This window comes from Wyeomyia smithii, chromosome 3 (genome assembly GCF_029784165.1).
Source record: "Wyeomyia smithii strain HCP4-BCI-WySm-NY-G18 chromosome 3, ASM2978416v1, whole genome shotgun sequence".
Lineage (NCBI taxonomy): Eukaryota > Metazoa > Arthropoda > Insecta > Diptera > Culicidae > Wyeomyia > Wyeomyia smithii.
This window is the reverse complement of record NC_073696.1, coordinates 256,809,100-256,833,450: the sequence shown is the minus strand read 5'-3', so window position 1 is coordinate 256,833,450 and position 24,351 is coordinate 256,809,100. Positions and strand designations below refer to the sequence as shown.

Here is a 24,351-nt window from a genome sequence, read left to right as displayed (position 1 = left end):
AGAAACACAAAAAAGGTTCATACAGCGTTCGCACTGCTTTGCGGAATCAAATATTTATTCATAAAAAAATCTTTCACGTTTATGGCTATCTTGACTGTAGATGTTTTGTTTAGTCTGAACACGATTACGGAAATATGGTTGCAGCTCGAACCTCCTTAATCGGACTTGTTTACAACATGGGTGCCCCGAAGGTTGGTACCCTAATCGAAACCAATTTGAGTTGCCGTAATCAGATCGATTGATTAAATCACAGAAAGTAAGTGTTTTTCAAGCCAAATGACATCTTCTCCTTTCTATCCAAAATTAGAGAGTCGAGGTTGCTCGTGCTGTTCTTTGTTTTTTTTAAGCAGTATTATTTTCTGAAGGGATGAATTTATTCTAGTATACACTTAATTTAAGGTATAGTAGCTCAGATAGTAGCTCAGAACTGTCTAAAAAAAAAATATTTCCACAAAAAAAAATTAAAATAAACACCAAATTTTGAACTAAAAAGACATGATTTTTTTTTCTTTTGTTGTTGAATTTTGAAGTTATCGCAAAACTTTCGATAAAAAATTTAAGGAGATGTGAGGCAATTTTTTTTCTCAAAAGTCTAAATTAAATATTTTGTTATTTTAAGTTTTAAAATTTTTACTTAATATGAGCAGAACTAGTGATTAACCAGACCATGTACCATCGAACGATATTGAACGGCGCAATATCTGTAGAGTATGGCGGGTGAGACAGGACATCCCATTTGAGAGCTTCTATGTAAGTTTTAACGACCTTGTCAGTATAAGACCGAGCGTTATCATGCAGTAAAATCACTTTTTCGTGCCTCTGCTCATATAGTGATCATTTTTCGGGCAGTGCTCGCCTTAAACGTATCAATTGAAGTTAACGTTTGCCAGTGATGGTTTCGTTCGGTTTTAATAACTCATAATTAATATCACCGAATTGACCCCATCAGTGCACAGTGGTCCAAAAAGACAAAAATTGGAACTTAAGTCCACAGCTCCTTCCACCTTCATTTTAACCTACTGGTGTGGAAAAAAAACTAAGCACAAAAGGTGTCATTTAGGCGATCAGCAAATTTGTTGCTAATAATTTTATCGTTTCGAAAAAAATATGCACTACAAAAAAAAATTTCAATAAAAAAATGTACTTTTCTGGAAAGACAAAATTATAATCTACAACTTTGCTGAAGAAACACTGTACCGATCAAACAAAGAGTTTTGTTTCTAAAAATGTTTTTATCATTGACTATATTTCTAAAGCCAAAACGCTTTGTTTGATTGGTAAAGTGTCTCCGGCAAAGTTGCAGATAATAATTTAATCCTTCCGCAAAATATATATTTTAAAATATATTTTATTTTCTGTTTCTCGAACAATCAAAACAATTATCAATATTTATTTATTATTTTGTAGTTTTAACAACATAAAAAAAAAAAATTTTAAAAGTGGGTTATATTATTTATTATTTATTTTATCTTTTACTTTTTTGTGGTTTTTATTAGAATTTTGTTTGTTGTTTTTATCTCACCGTGTATATTTTTTCAAAAAAGACAAAGATACTGTCTACAACTTTGCCGAATATATCATATCAATCAAACAAACCGTTCTGGTTTTATTTATTTATTTATTTAACGTAGGACTACGTCTCTCAGGAAGTTCCCCCACATAGGGGTGTAAAATGAAAATCTAACAATAGAACACAAAGAAATACAAATGTACATCGCGGTGGACACATATATCGTAAAAAAGTGGTAATTCAAAAATCCGCGTAAAGAAACACGTTAATCCAAAAATTTGCATAAAGAAAACTACCAGGAAAGGCCTTAGAAAAAACTCGAAACGTTCTACGACCAGTATTCAAAATTGTCCTCTTTGACGGTCATTCCGGATCTTTCGGAGGGCGGAGAATTTTTCGGACTAAGTCCGCGGTTATTCGAAAATCCGCGTAAAAAACTCGAAAAAAATCCCACATAAAAAACCTGTATGACCGACCAATTTCCAATGCTTATAAGTCGATTATTTTTCAATCGAATAAAAAATTATTTACGCATCCGCCAAAATACAGACAATGGCACTTTGACTATGCGAACTATTGTACTACTGAAAATGGTCAAGCCTTGTTGGAACGCAAACTTCAACCATCTGATTGGCTGCTTAATGCTTGCTTTCCCTAACAAGATCGACAGAATATAATACCTTGTCAACAAGCGCTCTCGCTGCTTCGGCTCAAACAAATCATTTTACTACCGGATGGTGCGACCGTCGCATCAGCAGCGGCGGATCAAATCAAAAATCTAGCACAGAAATAAAACTCCCAACCAGGCTTTCGAATACACCAACTTTTTTATCATTTTAGTCTGATAAAATAATGTGCCAGAGCGATCAAGTTAGCTGATGAAAATATCGCAATCGTTCGTTGGCGAAAACTGTTTGATGCTCGATGTCCTACTGTGCTGTTTCGCAGTATTAATACTAGGTTCGCTATTATATATATGCTCTTTTTAAACGGAGGTAGGAAGAATCGATCAGAGTAACATCTGATAACGATTTGTGCCGATCGGCTGGATAGGCTCTGCTCACAAGTGTGTAGTGTCCATTTTTGCTCTGCCAGCTACTGTGCTAGCCAGTGCCTTGGAATATCAATGTTTATTCATGAGTAGATGAATTGAATTAATCTCAGTGTCAGTGCATTTATTCTCTGATGCAACTCAGGAACCTATGTTCATTGCGACGATGCATGAATATCGTTTCTCATATTCAATGACAGAACAGTGGAATGAATATTAAAGGCCTCGTAATGATATTCAAAGAAGCTTCGGTGAATATGAATCCAAGTATGATGATGGACCCACCTCTTACCCCTACAAAGGTTTGAGAAAGACGATTTATCTACAAGATAATTATTATAAAACAATTAAACCAGATAAGCAAACAAAACGAACTGGTTTTCATCACAGATATAAATTTCTTCACAATTGATCCAATGCTTTGCAGCGATTCAAATAGAGAAAATATTCGTCAAAAATCAAGTAATTCATCGACAAAGCGTTGTCGGTATCAATTTATTTGCAACTGTCAGCCAAAAGACATTAATTGCATCTGAGTTAAGCCAACATCCAGTGTAATCATCCACAAAGTCGATACAATCCCGACGAGGCCATTCCTGCCGTGATCAGCAAGCAAAGCACAAGTCCAGCTGTCAACTTCGATGTGATTTATAAGAGAGCCCCCACCTAGGGAAGTCGAAAATATTTCCAACTCGAAAATATCCTAGACCGGCTAGGAAACCAATGTCCAATGACAACCAACAGAACTAAAATCGTTCCGATTACTCTGACGAGTATCTTGATAATGTCAAAATAAAATAATAAAGGTATTCTCCATCTCAAATGATTAAATTTCTAAATTCAGTCCTTCATATCTGATCATCGCGCGCGATTTTCAAACCTTCGTAGACTACTCTTTTTTATTTTATACTACATCAATAATTACAAAATCCATCATCACCCTCGTGACGAACATAATAGTTTTTCAGTGCTACCATATTCCTTTAAAAAGCTATATAAGCAGAGTCCACAGAGATCATCCGTTACAAGAACTTCGTCAATTACAGTTTAGCTAAATTAAAAAAAATTAAATAACTGCTTAAAATTCAGCTTTGACGTGTGAAATGCATAGTCTCTTGAATTCTGATAGCGTCGCCGTACGTCTGATGTGTCTAGGCATCGAATTGTATACATTTATTCCTTTAAAGAACAATGAATTTTGTGAAGCACTAGTTAAAAAATGTGGTGTTCTAATTTCTCCCGCATTTCTTGTGTTATATCTATGGATGTCACTTCCTCTAACAATTCGATCACACAAATATCGGGGCAGCAATCCATTAGCTACTTTAAAAATGAACACCATTGTCAGAAAAACAATTCGTTGCTTCACCGATAGCCATTGCAAAGCGTCAAGCATCAAGGACGAGGAAGTGTATCTATTGCATCTCAAAATCAACCGCATTATTTTATTTTGCAAACGCTGCAATCTCGATATTTGTGTTTCATTTGCCAAAAATAAAATGGAAGTGCAAAAGTCTAAATGAGGAGAGATGATTGATTTATAGAGATGAATCTTGCTGAAAGTATTCAACTCCTTTTTCAAACGACAGAGGATTCCATATTTCTTGGCAATTTTCTTGATGACATTATCAATGTGAACATTGAACTTTAGCTTGTCATCAATAATCACGCCAAGATATTTGATCTCACTCACGCGATCGATTGTCTCACCATCAATTTCAACTGAGACATTTTCATTTACACGGTTTCGCGAAATAATCATGAATTTTGTTTTGTTGGTATTCAATTTTAGCTGTTTGAATTTCAACCATCCGCTCAGCGATCGCAAATCTTTGTTTAAATGCAATATGGCTTCTTCGAGATTTTTAGCTGCAATGAACAATACTGTGTCATCAGCAAAAAGATTTATGTCACAAAAACGTAAGACTCTTCTCATATCATTAATGTACATAATAAACAAAATAGGCCCTAATACACTTCCCTGAGGTACACCAAGAGTGTTCCTTATGGGATCAGAGGTAAAATCATTGAAAATAGTCCTTTGAGTTCTGTCACACAAGTAGTTTTCAAACCATTTGTATGCAGTACTCGTAATTCCAAAGCGCTTTATAGCTTGTAACAATAAGGGCCTAGAAATCGTTTCAAAAGCGCGTTTAAGATCCAAAAACACCGCAACAATAGTATCCTTACGCTCAATGTTTTCTTTCCATTTTGCTAACACCAAATTCAATGCAGTTTCACAAGAATGGCCTTCCCGATATCCTGATTGTTCTGGTATCAGCAAACCGTTAGAGTTCAAATATTGTAACAGTTGGCCTTTTACAGCAAGTTCTAAGATTTTCTCTAAAGTGTGCAACATATTGATAGGACGAAACTCTTCGGCTTTAATCGTCCCAGCAACTTTTTGTATCGGAATCACTAACGACTCCTTCCAAATTTGTGGCACGTGCCCCGTTTGTAATGATTCGTTTATAAGGCCAAGTAGATCGTGCCCAATAACATGAAAACAATCTTGAATAACTCTAGCATTAACGTTATCAATTCCAGCCGTTTTATGAAGAGAAAAACATATGTTTTTGAGTTGTTCTAGTGTAAGTTGGTGAAAGCTTTCAAAACTACAATTAACATTATACGGCCGTTTTATTTCATTCGGTTCATTAACCAATTCAATTGATTTATTGATCAATGAAACACTTTCGATGAAATAATCATTGAACTTACTTGCAATTGTTGCTTCAGAATGTTCTTCAATGCCATCAAAAGTTATGGACCGCGGATTAAAATTGCAAGGTTTCAGTAATGACTTCAGTATTCTCCATAACTCTTTGCTGTTGTTTTTATGTTGATCAATTTTCCCCTGTATATATTCGCTCCGTGTTTTGTTCAGAGATTGTGAATATATATTCCTAGCAACTGTATAATTGTACCAATCATTATCATTTGTTGTTCTACAAAACTTCTTGTACAATTTGTCTCTTTTTCGCCTGAGGCGCAAAAGATTTAGATTGTACCAGTTGTTCGAGTTCTTAACAACAACATTCTTTTGTTTGACTAACTGATTAGTACAGTTTTTTAAAACATTGTTCAAAATAGTTGCTTTATCATCAAGGCTACGAGATAGGGAAAAGTCCAAGTTTCTTGCAACAAGCTCCGAAACCTTTCGTTTCGAGTAATTTTTCCAGCACTTAAATTTCACTTGATTTATTTTACTTCCCGTACCACAATTATTTATAACAATCGTTTCATGATCGGTAACTTTTAAATTGGGACTCACCATTGCAGAAACGGAGTCAAAATTAGTATAAACGTGGTCAATCAAAGTCCTACTATGTCTGGAAATACGGGTATACTCATTGATTATTTGTTTCAAATTGCAAAATTCGGCTAAGCGCTTCAAATGATTTGAATTGAGGTTATCGCGCCAATTCATGTTAAAATCTCCGGTAATAAGGTTAAATTTACTACAATCCACAAAAACTTCGAACCAAGTTTCCAAAATCTCCATAAAACGCTGGTCACTTGAACTGGGAGAATGATAAACAACACCATAATTACCCATCTTCATGCCACCTTCCACCGTAATGCCCAAGAACCAGTTTCCATCAATTGCTTCGTTGTGGCGAAGATTGAATCGAATTGATTCCTGTGCATAAATAGCAACACCGCCAGTGTGTCTGGAATGCGAGCAACAAGCAGCTATTTTGTATCCCGGTATAGAGTATTGGTCGAACGCATCAATATCTACAATGTGAGTTTCTGATAAAAATACCAAAAATGGACGCTTTTCCTCTACAATCTGTCGCAAAGCAACGTAGTTTGTAGATAACCCTGCAATATTCAAATACATCATATCGAATTGATTCACATTCCACTTGGAACTTGGTTGCTATTTATCGAAACGCAGGCTGCTTTTTTTTTGCTCATACAATTTCTTGTAAACTGAGCATTCCGAGCTAGATGCTGCGTGGTTAACGTCCAAATTCATTTTGCGTTCTTTATTAAATTTTAAACAGTTAATGCATTTCGATACAGTGGAAGAACATTCAGATGTCTTGTGTTGCCCGCTACACAAGGAGCACTTTTCATCGTTTTTACATTCTGTGCTCTTGTGCCCAAATTCTCCACATTTGAAGCATCTCAAAATGTTAATCGCTGGAATGATGTGGCACCGATCCCACCCAACATTCACTTTTTTCGCGGTCAACAAACTATTATACGACTTTTTATCGACTTCAATTACCACGTTGAACTTGTTATATTTGAAACGTGGATTTTCGTACATACTAATAACCTTGATACTATCGATAGAAACCGCCTCGTTTTGACTCTTTAAAAGGTCAATGAAGGCGTCAGGAGAATACTGATCACTCATACCCATTACTTTTAATCTTGGCACCGGGGGAACGGGTACAACAGCTGTGTAGCTTTCACCAAGGTTGTTTTCAATACCACTTTTCACGATCTCTATGTTATCATTTGTTGCACACTCAACAATAACTGAGCCATCTTTCCCGTTTCTAAAGTTACTTATTTTGTGGGTCTTCGGATCTAAATTCGACTTTAAAAATTCCCTTGTAGCTTCACTACTCTGGGAGGACTCTTTTGGCTTGATCACAATGACTGGACCAGCCTTACGTTTTTTTATATTACCACGAACTACACTCGCAAAAGTTAAAACTTCTGTTTCGTTATTCGCGCAATTACCATCTTCATTTAATTTACGTTTTTTAGTCTTTTTTGCCATATTCCGATTCAAACTATCAGAATCCGACACATTATTGCCCATTTCAACTAACTCCTGTCTACGTTTATTTTCTAAAAATGAGCTAGTCATAATATCCATTTTTCCACTAATAAATTTATCAAAATCATCGCCTCTTTGCTTTAGAGTACTGATTATATTTAAGCTCATTTCTTCCATCCCGCTCTTTAACGCGTTGCCTATCTGAGCAGTAATGTTGTTTTGAATATCTGCAACCAAACTTGAAATCTGTTTGATCTCCTGTCTTAGTGCATCAACATCCAAAACTGAAACATTCTGCTCGTCACAACTCTGAACTGATAGACAGTCGTTGCATTTAAACAGAACATTATCGCTTGCATTGATTAATTTCACTGAGGGTCCACTTATTCCACCGCAGCGAGAGTGAAATCTCCCTCCGCAGCGAAAACAGCAAACGAGATCGTTAATCAAGACAATACATTTACACTTTACACATTCCATTTCAGCCTTACACAGTGGACGCTACGTACGGCGTCGCACAGGCAATAGAGACAATAGAAAAAAAAACAGCACCAAACAAACCAGCTCACACCGCAGTGAGTGGCGGAAAGAAATAACAAATTTATATCAAAACAGGTAGTAGTTACTACTGCACTTCTACTTATCCTGATTGAGATCCTTAATAGGTACACTTTGGAATCACAATTTCCACTGTATACACACAATTTCACACGTAAATTAGTTTGAAAATTTCACAGCACGCAATAAATAAACTATGATGTTCGCCATTACAAAGAAAGTAGTGCAAACCTGTTCAATAATTTTTCGTTGCTCTACAATTTATTGCCTGTATTGTTAGCAATCACAGGAATTCGATCTGAGGTAAATTAAAGCGATAAATTTGTAGAAATACTCTTTTTAAAAAAATGTCTGCTGTCGGCGTAACACCGTCACCCAGTGAGTGGGGTAAGCCCGACATGGTCTGAGGCTAGTTGGATGTTACTGACACATATTTCTCATCTATTACCGATGTCTCGCTGATAAATAAATTAATCAATCGACTTAGAACCATGCACTCGAGCTCTTCTGTGATTTATGAATGATTCCAAGGATGATTAGAGGTGTCAAATGTACTGAATCAAGTCACAAAACTGACGGCTTTCCCGGTGGTATTCGAAATATGCTCCGGTGTGGTCAATGTGATCCTGGCTTCAATGAAACTAGTTAATAATATGATTCAAAATGCCACATGATAGGCTTGCCGAGTATCAAATTCTTTCATTGTTTATACATAATGTTCACCGGAACTTGTTCCGGCAATCTGCCCAAAACCAGCTAACCGACAACAACCAAATTCAACAGTAACATACAGAAATGTAAGATCTCTCATTCGGTGGTTTCCGAATTCAAATATGTTCAGTTAATTCGAGTTAATTCATGAACAAACTAAGGTGCCGGTGTTACCCCCAAGGGGTGCCGGTTTCACCCGCACTGATTGTTAAACGTCGTTTTTTTCTTAGTTTTGAAATTTCACTATTCCTTTGAAAATAACAGTTTGAAAGTACTGAAAACCTTCATATCTCGTAGAAAACAACCTGGGCAATGATTCTGTGAAAGAAATATAACAATATTCGCCATCAAATGCTACTTAAGAATCATTTTCCTTAGGGGGCCGGGCTTACCCCCAGTACCCCTATATGATTATCAATATAAAGACAGCTGAAAATCGCTGCTTTTGAATATCATGACAGTGAATATTCTCGGGGACGGGACACGAGGCATATGGACGCTAGGCATATGGATGTTAGGCATAGTATGCTAGGCATACAGACGCGAGGCATAATGAATGTGAGGCATAATGGATACGAGGCATACTGCCAAAAGGCATAACGGACGCGAGGCCGAATGGACACAAGGCCGAATGGACACAAGGCCGAATGGACGCGAGGCCGAATGGACGCGAGGCCGAATGGACGCGAGGCCGAATGCGATGTTGTATGATCGCATGAGATCCAATTATGTAGTTCAGGTGTTATTATATTCCTAAAGAGTTTAAGTTGGGTATGATACTTTTCTTGAAATCATGCGGCGAAGACGCATAATCGAGGGCAAGGAAACGAGGCGGCACTAAGCCGCCGTGGTTTCCGCAGTCCGAGCCGGCCGCCGACCCGCCGTCGGAAGCGGCGGCCTCTCGCACCCAAACGAATGATCTACTGGTTTACTAGGTCTACTCAAACAGAGTTTTCTTCCCTTAGTTAAGTCCGAACGAGCGGTAGCGAGTAAGGACAGCACTTGCTCGAACAGCGAGTCGGCCGAAGGCCGCGAGTGTATTGCTTTTCAAATGACACTTTGAAGCGAAATACATGTTATTGAATGCTGTGATGATGATGACGATAATAACATATTCCGCATCACTTCCCCTTTGCCTTGTGTCCTTTCGGCCTTGTATCCATTCGCCCTCGCGACCATTCGGCCTCGCGTCCATTCGGCCTCGCGTCCATTCGGCCTCGCGTCCATTCGGCCTCGCGTCCATTCGGCCTCGCGTCCATTCGGCCTCGCGTCCTTTCGGCCTCGCGTCCATTCGGCCTCGCGTCCATTCGGCCTGGCGTCCATATGCCTCGTGTCCGTATGCCTGCCGTCCATTATGCCTAGCGTACTATGCCTCGCGTCCGTATGCCTCACGTCTGTATGCTTAACGGGGTGTCATCAATATTCTCAGCACTGGTGCTAGCCATGATGCAATGTAATCTGGTTTTGTAATTTCGCGTTGACGGCATTTCTGATATTTGTTTAGTTTTTGCAAGCGAACAAGATAAAAGGAAATATTTTTGCTCATCACGCACATTTTGATAACTACATATGTAAATTCGCGTAGATCAATCTTTACTAGTAGCCAAGCTATGCCAGCTGCATAATTTAGGCAAAGCAAACGAGATCCTACAACATAATAATAATAAAGGATTCGTTCGGAATCACAATTCCTAGATTTTAAATTTTTACTCCGTTGAGAACTGAGCAGCTAAAATCTGTGCTCACTTAACCAGAGATGTGTAAGTTATCGTTTTTTCTGTGCACCATGAATCACAGTGCTCTTTTTTGCATTGCGTTTATAAAAGTTCGTGGTTGTGAAAATGGCTACCTTTGATTTATTTTTTCTTAAGAGCTGTATCAAATCAAGCAAAACTATGAGTTGCATGCATATGCAACACGTGTTTACTGCCTACTGGTATCAAGAGCAATATTTTACATCAACACATTCCAACGAAGAGGAGTATTCAGAAGCCTGCTCCCAACAAGTTCTTGCTGTTCACCTCAACTTCGATCTTTAAAAATGATTGCACACTAAAGTCGCTTTTTACGCGGGGGATACGTGCCGCGTAAAAATAACCGCGTAAATTCCGGAATCCGCGTAAAAAAATCCGCGTAAATTCCGGAATCCGCGTAAAAAAAAAACGCGTAAATTCCGGAATCCGCGTAATTTCCGGAATCTGCGTAAAAAACACCATCGTTAATTTTGCATTCCGAGTGAAGGGAAACCGAAATCCGGGCAAAAAAAATACCGCGTAAATTCCGGAATCCGCGTAAAAAGCGACCTTAGTGTATTTCCGTACAACCAAATGAATGATCAAAATGTTGTTGAGTTCTACGCTTCACACATAGCCCTTGTTTTTTCATAAAATTTTAACTTTTTCATTCCTCTTCATAAACGGACAGTCTTCATTGTTCAATTAAACTTTTGTAGTTTTCATATAAAGAAATAAAATTGTCGAAAAATACATTTCTGAGATCAATCTTTTCATTTGGTTTTAAATTTGTTTTTTTTTTTTAATTTTTTGTTTGTTTTTTTTTCTCTTAATTTTTCTTCGAGTGTTTTTGATTTTTTTTTAATTTTTGAATTTTACTTTTTTTTGTTTAGGGTATCTAACGTCTTCGGCAGTGGTTTTCTTTGGCCGAATTTTGCATGAGACTGTTCCAGACGTTAGATACCCTACTTTTCTTCACAGCATTCTTTGACCGTTCTGGCTCTGAAAATATTTGAAATTTTCATTACCATATTCACATAAACCTTTTTCAAAATTTGGCCGTGATTAAAAAAAAATCATTCATAATTGAATTGGATGGAACAAAAGAAATTAATTTAATTGAAATTAAAAAAAAAACATTACATATATACTACAGCAATAGGAAGAAAAAATAGAAACTATATTTGTTCGACAGCGGAACAGAACATATCTGGGGTGGTGGCATTGGCGTGCTTTTTCATGTTTCATACAAAAAAATTTGACTTACTTTTTTTTTTATAAGATTTGATAAAATAAAAATTACATAGCTAACAATATTAACTTGCAAGACAATAGATTTAAAAATATAGCACAATTCGATATGTAATAATAGCTACACAATTTATTAACGGATAAATAAAACAATAAACAAGGAATAAACAATTGAGGGGACAAAAATCAAACTTAAATATTATGACAGTATATCTACCAGCAAACAGGTTTGTGAAAATAATGGTGGTAAAAATCACCGCACACTTATTCTCCGGCAATTTATTTGCCCCACACTCCTTTCTTCTGCTTTGTGCTGTGCTTCTGCCGCTCGCAGAAAAAAATAACTCACTTACTGCTTATACTACAGTCGAGCGAAACAAGAGTGGTGAATCGCTCTAGTGATACAAAGAATATACATAGAAGATTGTGATGCGGTGGCTGGCTTTTTTTCAGTTTCGAGATGCAAAGCAAACGCAATCTTTTTTCCTACCCAGATGCTCCCCTCATTTGATATATGCTCAATAGACTTTCTGTAGAAGCACTGTATTGAGCTTTGTTGTGTAGTTAATATGCATAATGTCCTTTCATTTGAGAAAGCTCATATCAATGTCTATCTCTCAGGAGAGATATTTCAAACTTTTTTGCAAGCTCCTCAAATACACACGATTCGCTGCTCTCTTCAAGCACTGCGTCGATTTGCTCACCGCAGTAGAGAATGGTCCAAAAACCGAATATAAGAGAAAATTTGGATCTAGGGCTCGATAGCAATATTTTTGAGAGAAACTTTCTCTTCAACAAAATTGTTCGTTACATATGATGAAGCGCCTATTGAAAAATGATCAAAAATTAGGGTGCCCAAATTTTCAATGAAATCAAGAAACTAACTTCCTTATCTCTGTAGATAGAAAAAAAAAATTGTTCTACAATGTTATAACACTGTTAATTTTAAGCAGCTTTGTAGAAAAGATTGGAAAACAACCGATTTGAATTAAAAAAAAACACATTTTTCACTCTAACTTTTTTAGTTCAATTTTCAGATTAAAACTATCTTTGAGCGACATTTAGGGCTTTTCAAGAGAAACAATTTGCATTGCTGACATCGTGAACATCTCAATTCGACTCAAAGTTATTAATGTTTATAATAAAAAAATATCCCTTTTTCATTTGTTTAACGTTTTTTCTAAGGCAAACATGAAAATATCTCTTAGTCTTAATTTGAAGGCACATTTGGCCTGTGAAATTTAAAAAAAATGTTATTTTTTTATTTGAGTAAATTCAATTTGCATATAAAAGCAAACAGATTTGTTTTTTGGTGAAACAAGCAAACAGATTTGTTTTTTGGTGAAACTAGAAAAATTTACTTTTTTTAAATTAATTAATTTGATCTGAAAAGATCGAAGATCGATAAACTGGTGTATTATAATTTTTAAAAATAGAATAAATCGAATAAAGCCGTTTTTTATGGTCACCCTATTTTGGAACCCAAAGTGCTTCAATTGTGCTCAGAATTGCAGGGATGAATTTTTGTCGAAAACAGTCAAATCCGTATTTTTGCGTTCGGTCGTTAGTGCGACCAGCTACGAAATAGGGTGACCAAGAAAAACGGTTTTATTCGATGCATTTTATTTTCAAAAGTTCATAACTTATGAACCAGTTGATCCAATCTTGATCTTTTAGGATCAAATTAAAGGTAATTATTTCTAGTTTCAAGAGAAAACACCAAAAATCAAGCCTGCCAGGAAGTTAAAAAAAAGCAAATTGAAAAAAGCTGATTCCTTGGTTACAAAATAGACATAAACTAGTGAAAAGTTCGAGTAAAAATTTAAAGATGTGAGTGCAAAAGAAAAAAATAAATCATTCAAAATTTAACAAATCAGTTTTCTAACTATTAACTGTATATTTAATAAAAATAAGGAAATATCGGTACATATTAAAGTCAAATTATTTTTATCCATAAAAAAAATCGTACCATGCACGGACATAACAAAAACACTTGTGTATACTACTGTGATTTGACTACTCCTTCGTCAAAAAAGTGTTGAAGTTTTGTTTTTTTCACAGACAAAAAAATATCTTCAAATTCCAGATAAAAAATCCATAGTAGCAAAACTTGCAACCAAATTTGATTAATATTATTATGGATATTATGGCAAGTGAACCAGTTATGGTCATATCGCATAAACGCAATCGTCGCAGTTATGGCACTACTCCATTTAAACTCCATAGGTCAATACTGGTTTATGCCATAGCTGGTAAATTTTTTAGGTATTGCCATAACTGATACACTTCGCCTATGTAAAAAACTATTTTAATAGATAGAGGAACACTGGATTTTGCAAAAAATTCAAGTGAAAGGAATTGGAACGTTTACTTCCAGGACATCTTTTTCTATTTTGTTAAAAAAAAAACAAACGTTGTTTCACTTACTGGGAAAGAAAAAGAAATTTTAAAAACTTTTGCTCAATAACAAAAACCTTTCATTTCAAGGTTTTTTTCTCTGTTCTACACTCGAACAGGTTGTTGAGAATATTTCAAGAAACAACTCTGGCCTTTCCAAAATGAATAAGCTGGAAGCTGTTTTTGCAACAGTGACGAATCTTTCTAGTATGAATAAGAAAATCACTGTCATAAAGCACACATGATTTTTTGAATATTTCATAAAAATGAGGTGTGGGGAATTGAAACGCTCAACTTCCAGGACATCAATTCGTGTTCTAATCTATTAAAGACAACAAACGTTTTTTCTTACTTTTTGGTGAAGAAAAAACAGTTTTGCTCACTTTTTCCTTTTTTTAAGAGTTGTAAAGGCGAAACTGTGCAGGAGCCACAAATGACCGACTTCAAATTTTCAAAGACTCGCAATAGTTCCTTCGTCACTTCACCACAGCAAACATGAGGATATATTTTCATCATGCTATACCTATTTCCGAGTCTTGAGGCTTTGAAACTTCTAAGTCAACTACTCTGGCCTTTCCAAAATGAATATTCTGGAATCCTGTTTTTGCAACAGTGACGAATCTTTCTAGTAGGTTTACATTAAAGCAATCACGCCTAAGTGGTGTGCATTTCGCTGTGTAGAAATTCAGTGAAATAATAGCTCCGGTTGGAATTCGGTTGCAGGTTAGAGGAACTGCAGCCCAAAACTAAACCGGTTTGCCACAGAGTCAAGAACATGCAATAAGGCAATCCACGAGACAGTTGCGATCAGCTGATTTCAGTCTGTTTTCAACTTATGACAGCTTTATGTATGTTCGATCGGTCTCAACTTGGATGCAATCCGGATCCAGAAGCGTGAAAAACGAATGTTATCCGATCGGTAGCTCTAGTATCGCAAGTGCCAATCCTAAATACAACAATATAAAATCACTTTTGATATTATTGCCGACATTAAAAGATTTCGGTTTTGGCCGTGTTTTGATTTTACAGCTTGAAAAACAGCAACAATAACAAACGTACAAGCAAAAAAACGTCACCCGTGGATTGCCTTATCAGATTCGCTTCCACGAAAAACGATTACAAAATGTGAAATGAATTCAAAATTAGAACGGGTTTATCAGTGCCTTTTGAAACTGGTTGCAAACAGGTTGTTTCCCGAAAAATATTCTCCTTCTAAGAATAGAATTGTGGTATTTTCGATGTCTCAATGAGAAAGTCATTCCAAAATAAGAACCCACTAGGTCGATTTCCTTTACATTTTTCGCTTCCTCTCGTTGATACCTCAAAAGTTCTTCGATCAACAATTTCGCAATAATGACGATCCCGTGCGAATTAGGTCTGCCAACAACAAGTCGACCGCTAATGTGTCTAATTAGCTACTAGCGTCACCGCACAGAATACAGTGCTGACCGCCGAAACAAATAAAAGAAGGTTCATCGCTTACGATTGGTGATGTCTCTCGGAACAGAGTTGTTTTTGTCAAACCGAAAACACGCTCAGACCCTGTCCGAAACCTACCAACAGGCCAATAAACAGGTTCCATTTTTGGGTGTTATCGTCGATCGCCCGGTTCGTCCTGAGTAATGTTTAATTTATCTATATTAAATCATGGACTGATTTCATCTCTACGGTGCTTTGAATTACATAAAAAAATCGAACATTTCGATGAAAAATTGAACTTTCAGTTTATTAGGTAGCCTATTCAACCAGCCAGCGACGCGTGCTGAGCTGAAAGTTTCCACTGCTAAACGACAAATATCAAATGCTAATCAAGACTGCACCGCTCGTATCACGATGGGATGAGATAACACCCATCGAACCCGATCGGCAGCCACACATAGGCATAAAAATGGAAAACTTAAATGACAGCTGAGTGGAACTTGACTGAGAATTACACAAGCCGCTCGCGCCCACCCGGGAGTGCACCTTGCCAGCGCGCCGGATCCCCCTTCGGGCCAGGTAAAATAAATGCACAATCTATCACGGTAGTCGATAGTGAACGAGATTTGCTTGCCGTATGCTTACTTCGAAAGTAGTTGCTGGAATTAGCAAAAAAACGACTTCAAGCTGCGAAGCGCGTCTAACACGGTCGTCCCAAGGAGTCTAGTGTACGCGTTCGAAACGACCAACCCGAGGGATCCGTTGGGGCGCAGTTCTTTATTGCGCATTAAGTTGGATAAACTTACCGGTCTTCGCGCACACTCGGCGCAACCGGTACCGCCCACTGTCTTCGTACGTACGTGAATGACGGGTGCATGCAGAAGATTGAATCAATTTGTCGCCCCCCTTGGGTTTAGCTGAACAATGTTTTTTTTTTTCGTTTTTGTGAAATCGAGGATGACTCGTTCGGCACACTTACGGTTGCAGCTCTGGCACATTCCGCAGCTCGTTGATCGCTGTTGATATGATGATTTGGGCCGCTGGAAGTGCCAGCAGGGCAGTCTCGAACACCAGAACATTGTCACTATTTTTGTTCAACACGAAGCCAGTGCTTTCCGTGGTCGCCGTCGTGGCTACGGGATCCGATTCCGAATCGCTGCCACTGCCGGCACTTTGGCAACCGCTGCTGGTACTGCTGCTGGCACTGGTTATGGCACTGTCGGTGGAGCAGGCACTCGGGTAGCGAGACCGGGGCATGTAATCCGCCTCCAGATCCGCCTTGTAGTACTTATCCTTCTTTAGCTTGGACTTTTTGCGCAGATAGTCCACCGTTCCGATGGTGTTGGATAACTTTTGTACGTACTTTTTGAACATCATGGTAGTCTTTTTTAGCTCTCCCGACAATACTGTATGTAACTTCCGATCCTAATCCTAGTCAGCTTTCCGCTTGGAACGCCAAATACAACTACTTTTACTGCTAAGAGTCTTGTTTACGAAGGTTGAATTTTTGCAGTACCTGTCGGAACAAACAAACAGTCTATTTCTTCACTTTATTAACCGATTTCTTCATCTTGGTTGCAGCTGCTGTCAGTTTTTCGGTATCACTTTTAGGTAGAAAGTATTCCACAATATGCTCGAAAATGAATCCACTCGACATTGTCACTAGATTTTGGTGTGCCCTCAAAAAATCAGACACTCTTCACACTTCACGTGCACACCGAAATGGCCGATTAGGGTTCCTACCCAAAACTTTTCCGTTGCTTTTTCCTCTTACACGTGGCTAGCCGAAAACAGTATTTAGTTTGAGCTGGAGTAAATTCGTCCTGCCCGCGAAATATCCTCCACTCCAGAAAAGCACGCCAGTCTCCCCGCAGAAGGCTAGACGCGGTGTTTCCTTTTTTTCGGAAAGAGATGCTTTTGGTTACTGAATTTGCGGCGAACTAAACTGATTTACATCGATCGGCTGTCATTTAATATGAGATTTTTTGCGCCACCAACCTTCGGAGCGGCTGCTCTCTTTGGGCTTTACGCGCACGCTCACACGCCTTATCTTCAGCGCAGTGCGACCGGGAGCGCTCTCACTCTCACTTGGATTTCACCACTACTGTTATTGTTGTTGATGTTGACAGTTGTTGGCTACAACGGTTGGCACGTTGTAGGTGGAGCAGCTCAGACAGACACGGCGAAGAAAAAAAAGCCAACAGCGGCATCAGAACAGGTCTGGCCGGTGCGCGAGTTCGTAGAACTTGGCGCGAAAAGGTGGATGAGGGGAGGCCATCGCCAAAATCATTTTTGCCTTCGGTATTAATGATGGTCAACGATTTTCCTACCTGATAATTCGATGACTAATTTCGATTTTCGCTATGGTTTTGATAAGAGTTACATGTTGAACTAGTTTACACTTTAATAAAATGATATCGCGATATTCGACCGATTTTTTATGTATTAAGTACCGTACATCAGGGTGACTTTGATCACTTTTAAGAATATTCCTAATAATTTTGAAATGGGTATAGCATGTTTTGATGATAGATCCTCACATTATAAAATAAGTTGAGTAACAGTTTTTTCACCGCGATGACTGAATATACGGCCTAAACCATCATTAATGAGTTTACAAATACAATGTGGGTGTACTGCTCAGAGTATGTTTTGAGGGGGAAAGGGGGTATAAAATCACCAAAAACTTGTTTTAGTATAATGTGGTTGGCTTTTGTTACTCTAGGTCTTATCATCGAAATGATTTGGCATTTTGTATCTTGTACTAATGGAGGAGACCACATTTAAAAATAGAACAACCACGAAGAATTCTAGAGTAAACCAGTATTGATTAACATCGTGCCTGATTTTTTATTCTGTCAGCATTACAGTGCCAGTGGGGAAGATGGATGAATAAAAAATTTTCAGAAGAATTATAGCTAGATTGCGAATCACGAATCTTACAGAAAGAACAGAGTAATTAGCGGTATTCTAGATTCTTAGTCATCCATATCCACATCGACATTGGGCGTTGATTGTCTTAAGGCAAAAAAAATGTTTTTATTTCTTCGAAAAGTTTGTCACAATATTCGTGATTTTGTGGGTCTGGTTCTTATTGAGCGAGAACAAAAATTAAGAGTTTTTTTTAAGAGAAAAATCGTGTGAGCGAATAGAAGAGTCACACATTTACTCGACATCTCGCCTAAATTGTTCTACAAGCACGTAAGCTACCAAGGCTGTACACTATGCACACACTATAGTAAACCAAATACTGGAGTACATCAAGATGAGCGGAAAAATGAGTAAATCCCTCCAAAACCGCACGTGTTAATGCGATATATCCGATTGCGCTGTAACTTTCTGAGTAATCGTGGAAAAAATGCAGATGTTTTACGCCAAATGTTGAAGTGGTATGTAATATTCAAATCTGAATACCGCAACGCTGAATCACGTCGTCGGGTTCATGTGACAAACGACGTTTGTTCGTAGAGCAGCTGCGTGTTGGCGGCAAGAAAAAAGGCTACATTCTTCCTAGTGCCGCATTGTGTCACCAGACATGTGAATCAGCCATATGAGAGCACACAATTCATAGGCGAAGCAACTATCGCTTTTTACCTTTTGCTAAAATTACTAGTTGATTTAACAATAAACCCACCTCATTTTTCAATTCCATCTTGAAAATATCACTTACGATGTTGTTAAAAGGTTGTTGTTGACATACCTGAAAGAAGAAAATAGAAAACAACACTCGATTAAATTCAAAGTACATTCACAAACCAACTATGGGCTATAAAATTCTGCGTAATTCATTCCGATATTATTGTTAGCCTTTTACTTCCCACCGAGAATTGTTTACTCCAGGCAGTTTCCAGCCACGAACACTCCATGTTTACCGTTTACCCGCTACAAGTTAGAAATAGGCGTTAAGCAAACACATGCATAACAACTTGCTCACAGTCACGGCCGACAAAGATTGGTTGTTTTGACGCCGATAGAGAACCCACCACGGTTCAATTTCATTCATTTCATTTGGAGCGTTAAAAAGCGATCAGTTGATCAGACGTCCCGAAATAAATCAAAGACGGTTTTGAAGGAAACCCACACTTGTTTCCGTTCCCAGTTTATCCCGGATCTTGCACCGGCAGGATGGCAATCCCAGAGTGTCAAATTTTATTTTTAGATTCCGTATCTTGTTAACGTAGACGGCGAAGGAGGAGATTGTCTCGGATTTCGCGAAGTGTGGGTGTGGTTTAGCAACGCTGAAACAACAGCTTAAAAGTCACGAGCCGATATTCGGGTTGTACTCACGCACGCGTTTCAATCGCTGTAACGAAAGATACCAACACACAAGGTACAGCAACAATGTAATAAATTAATTGATTCCATTCGAAACCGTCCAGCCATTAGATTGATGGGATTTCGCTCTCCACCCCCTTCTGACACATTGGAATAAGATATGAAAAGCCACATCTTCCAGTGCTCGTAAAAGTTCTGACACATGACAGACAGACAGGGTACAAATATGCGGTACGGTAATTTATCGTCGCCCGTGTCGTCGTCCGACACTTCCAAAACAAATAAATAATTAGCAACTTCCTAATTGCTGGAACAAACTTGGTCGGAGCCATTAACGCAAGTGTATTCGCGCGCTGACGGCAACGTGAGCTTCTGTCCGATCCTAATGGCTACCTACTCCGGTTGCCGGTTCGGAATGACGCGGGAGCACGTGACACGGTGGTTCCTGCGGGAATGTTGGCACCGTTTGGGTAACGGTTGATTTCGATATAGAACCTTTACTGTTTACGATTGGGAATCAAATTTAGAACGACTGTTGGACGATCGAGCAAGGCCCGGGGAAAATCTTTGGATAGTAATGTTTTTATTCTGAAAAATTTTGAGGTCCACAAATTGTTTCAAAAACCTTTCTATTATTTTCCATAATGATTTAGTTATTTAGTTTATTTTATTTATTTATTTTATTATTTATTTATTTACTTATTTATTGGTTTTCAACAAAAAATGAATTTCGAATTATTTCATTCATTTAGACTGTCGATTTCAGACATTTGCGATATTTGAAATACTTTTTTTTTTAATCAGGGGTCCACTATTTTCATTAGTCGAAGAAAACTCCTGAATTTTGATCAATATCGAAAATTTCAATTACTGAAACGAAAACTCTGATTAACTATCTGTCTTACGAATATATGAATTACCGTTCATCACAGAAAAATCTTTGAATAAATATCAATCGAAAAAAAAACAATCAAAATCATACTTATTTTTTGGACGCTGAAGAGAATCTTCTGCAAAGCTGAAGCACACTACTTAAAATACGTTCGAGAGGATCCCATCGCTCCATCGACTTCATGTGATGGATTGGCTTAGATGAAAAAATTTCGATATTCAATAAGAAATCTCATTTATTTTCACTGACCATTGACACGGACAGGCTTCGAAAAAGTACTGCGGTGGGACACTATAGAGCAAGATCGCGCCAAATGACCTATGGTCGAATATCGACCATTTTTGATTTGAATGAAACTTTGCACACGTATTTGGCTTAGCAAACTGAGTATTTTTCACAGGTGGAGAGATTTTTTACACCCATGAGTTACATTCTAAAAGGGCGTATGCCTTTTGGCATAGGTTTTATTCGAAGCATTGTAGCCCAGAAACCGAATGTTGTATAGAAAAACTGTCTGAGAATGAGTTGTAGGGAATTAAAAATGCACCATAAAAAATATACACTGTGCAAAAAATTTTTTTTTGATCAAACAAAATTAAAAATAAACATTAAATTTCAAAAAAAAAGTCCAGGATTTTTTATGGTAGATTATTTTTTTTATGAAAATTCTAATTTAAACATTTTTCAAAATATTTGTATGCAGAGAGTCATTTTGAATCAAAAAGCTCTTGGTAGTAAACATTCTAAAGGAATCGGTTTTCGAGTTATTTTAAATTTAAGTTCGAAAAATTATTATTATTTCGGAAAATACACGTTTTTCTTAATTTGTCCATGGTTCTCCAGCAAAAACCATACGTTCATTGGAATGCTTGATCAAAAATATACAATTCATTATTTGACAACAAAACGATTGGATAAATAACTCAAGCGCTAAACCTTAGCCTACCTACACGTTCCCCCTTGCCGCATGTTTTATGAAAAAATATGTTTGTCGTGCAACACTACCTACTTGTTTACTAATAATAACTGTTTGTAAAGTACGCAACCAATAACTACTGGGTTACCTATAATATCTGTTTTCGTATATAAATACGATTGCACTACTCCAGATGTGTTAGTAACAGTTTGCATTTTGTGAAGATGAATAAAGTGAAAATGGAATACACCAAACCCAAATGCTGTAAACCCTTTCCTGATCATCGGTGCTCATCAAGCTTACGCAAATTAAACGAAAACGTTATTGCAAAATTAAAAACATTGAACAGTCAAGCTAATTTTAATACGTTTTTATCAATTTGTGATTCGTGTAGTTATTGGAATGATAGTCAAGCCACCATTCATCCGTTCGTTGTTTACTATTCAGAATCTGGAACATATCAGCTTCATCATAATATCGGTTAAAGGCTCATGCGATGCAATTAGTGGCATATTAAAACGAATGGCAGGAAATGCAAGTTTAGCTAAAGAACATGAACATCCCATTACAAGCGCAAAAGAATTGTATGATTGGTCTAATCAGAAAAGTAATGAAAATTCATCAAAAATGTTATTTAGTTGGGTATCGTATGAAGAATATGAACAACAACAAAAATCTAAGATAATAGCTGCCACACAAAAGTATTATTCTTTTGTTCCGATTTCAGAAAATAAAATACAAACGAAGCTGTTTTCAAAAGATGACGAATCATTTACTCATGATGTATATGAAATATAAGGTGAAACTAGTTCTGTGAAGTATCTATGTCGTTCCTAAAAAATATGTTCCTAAGATAATAAAACTCGAAAATAAATATTTGATTCTTATATATATATATATATATATATATATATATATATATATATATATATATATATATATATATATATATATATATATATATATATATATATATATATATATATATATATATATATATATATATATATATATATATATATATTTATATGACTTAGAACATTTAACTCTTTTTTTGAGAACCGTTCGCCCAATCGTTTTGTTGTCACAGAATGAATTGTATATTTTTGATCAAGCATTCCAATGTACGTATGGTTTTTGCTGGAGAACCATGGACAAATTAAGAAAAACGTGTATTTTCCTAAATTATTATTATTTTTCGAGCTTAAATTAGAAATAACTCGAAAACCAATGCCTTTAGAATGTTTACTACCAAGAGCTTTTTGATTCAAAATGACTTTCTGCATCTTTTAAAATCATCAGAATACAAATATTTTGAAAAATGTTTAAATTAGAAGTTTCATAAAAAAATTTATCTACCATAAAAAAATTATTTTTCATTTCTCCATCCTGGACTTTTTTTTAAAGTTGCGTATTAACGTCAAGTTTCTTAAAAAAAAATTCAATTTTTTTTTCAAATTGAAAGTTAATATTTATTCTTATTTTTTTTTTGGTCAACAAAATTTTTTTTGTGCAGTGTATATTTTTTTATGGTGCATTTTTAATTCCCTACAACTCATTCTCAGACAGTTTTTCTATACAACCAACGGTTTCTAGGCTACAATGCTTCGAATAAAACCTATGCCAAAAGGCATACGTCCTTTTAGAATGTAACTCATGGGTGTAAAAAATCTCTCCACCTGTGAAAAATGCTCAGTTTGCTAAGCCAAATACGTGTGCAAAGTTTCATTCAAATCAAAAATGGTCGATTAAATTTTCGCGTATTCCCAGGCGATTTGAAATGATTTTGCTCTATTCTAACGACTAGGCTCTCTTTTTACTATCACAGCCTCAACAGGCTTCGAAAAAGTAATGAGCAGTGATGGTAATGAGACGAATATGATGCAATCGCCGTTTAGTCTCGATCTGACACCTAACGTCTAACAGACTGCGACTAAACCTGAATCCTCTCAACCCATAATGAAATGATGATTTGGTGCATAGGTTCTTGGGAGCAAACAGACACATGCTTAGACCACATCATCCCTGAGAAGCGATTCGCTCGTTGTGTTTGTCTCTTCATACGCCCGTCGTTAGGGGAAGAAAGGATAGCATCAGGAGAATATCATGTGGACTGTGGTGCGGTGAGAGGGAAAGTGTGGTTGAAGGGACTACTTAGGCAACGGTTGAGTTAAGCGAGGTTAGGAGAGCATACATTGGGAATCAAATTTAGAACGAATGTTAGGTCAAATTTTCAAATAAAAACTATTATGCACTAAATGTTTTATATCACACAGCAGTGTAGTGTTTAGTGCATAATAGCTTTGAAAAACTTGATCATTATAAACCGCGTAAACAAAACCATGACATCCAATAGAAAACACACGAAAAACGAATAGACTATTTTCCTCGAAAAATTTTAAAACCCTAGCCGAAACGTCGAGCAGTAGTAAAAACCCGTTTTAATCTGTTAAGGACTACGTAGCTGAAATCCAAACGAAACGAATCTAAAATTTTCAGTCTAACAATACTCAAAACTTTTTATTTTTCAGATAGGCAGTTTAGTAACTGCTTCAGTAACTAATAACCTCTACGTTTCAGTAGGCCCACTCCCTTAGTCATGAATACACGAGGGTCGCTTTTTACGCGGGGTTTTTCTACGCGGATTCCGACGTTTACGTGTTTTTATTTTCACGCGGATTCCGGAATATTTTTTTCTTACGCGAATTCCGGAATTTCTTAACTCGGATTCCGGAATTTACGTCTTTTTAAGCTGTTTTTTTACGTGGCACGTACCCCCCGCGTAAAAAGCGACTTTAGTGTAGTAAGAGGTTGTATCCAAGACACGACTGCATAACTGACGTAGAATACGCACGCTTCTCGGCTAACAATTTTGTTAATTTATAGCTTGTGAA

At 37.0% G+C, this 24,351-nt stretch overlaps 1 protein-coding gene across 10 annotated transcripts in view; it reads right to left on the bottom strand.

Annotated features, from left to right (window-relative positions):
• The window catches only part of LOC129732989 (tyrosine-protein phosphatase corkscrew), a 131,018-nt gene that overhangs the window by 42,470 nt on the left and 64,197 nt on the right, over nucleotides 1-24,351 (bottom strand). Inside the window, exon 1 of one of the 10 annotated variants that reach the window (XM_055694507.1) lies at nucleotides 16,354-17,319. The exons of 8 other annotated variants lie outside the window; for them this stretch is intronic. In XM_055694507.1, the coding sequence (XP_055550482.1) occupies nucleotides 16,354-16,751 (398 nt within the window). In that variant the 5' untranslated portion in view covers nucleotides 16,752-17,319. Of the gene's footprint in view, nucleotides 1-16,353; nucleotides 17,320-24,351 lie in introns of those variants that run through there. One more of the 10 variants, XM_055694498.1, reaches the window with a different exon arrangement.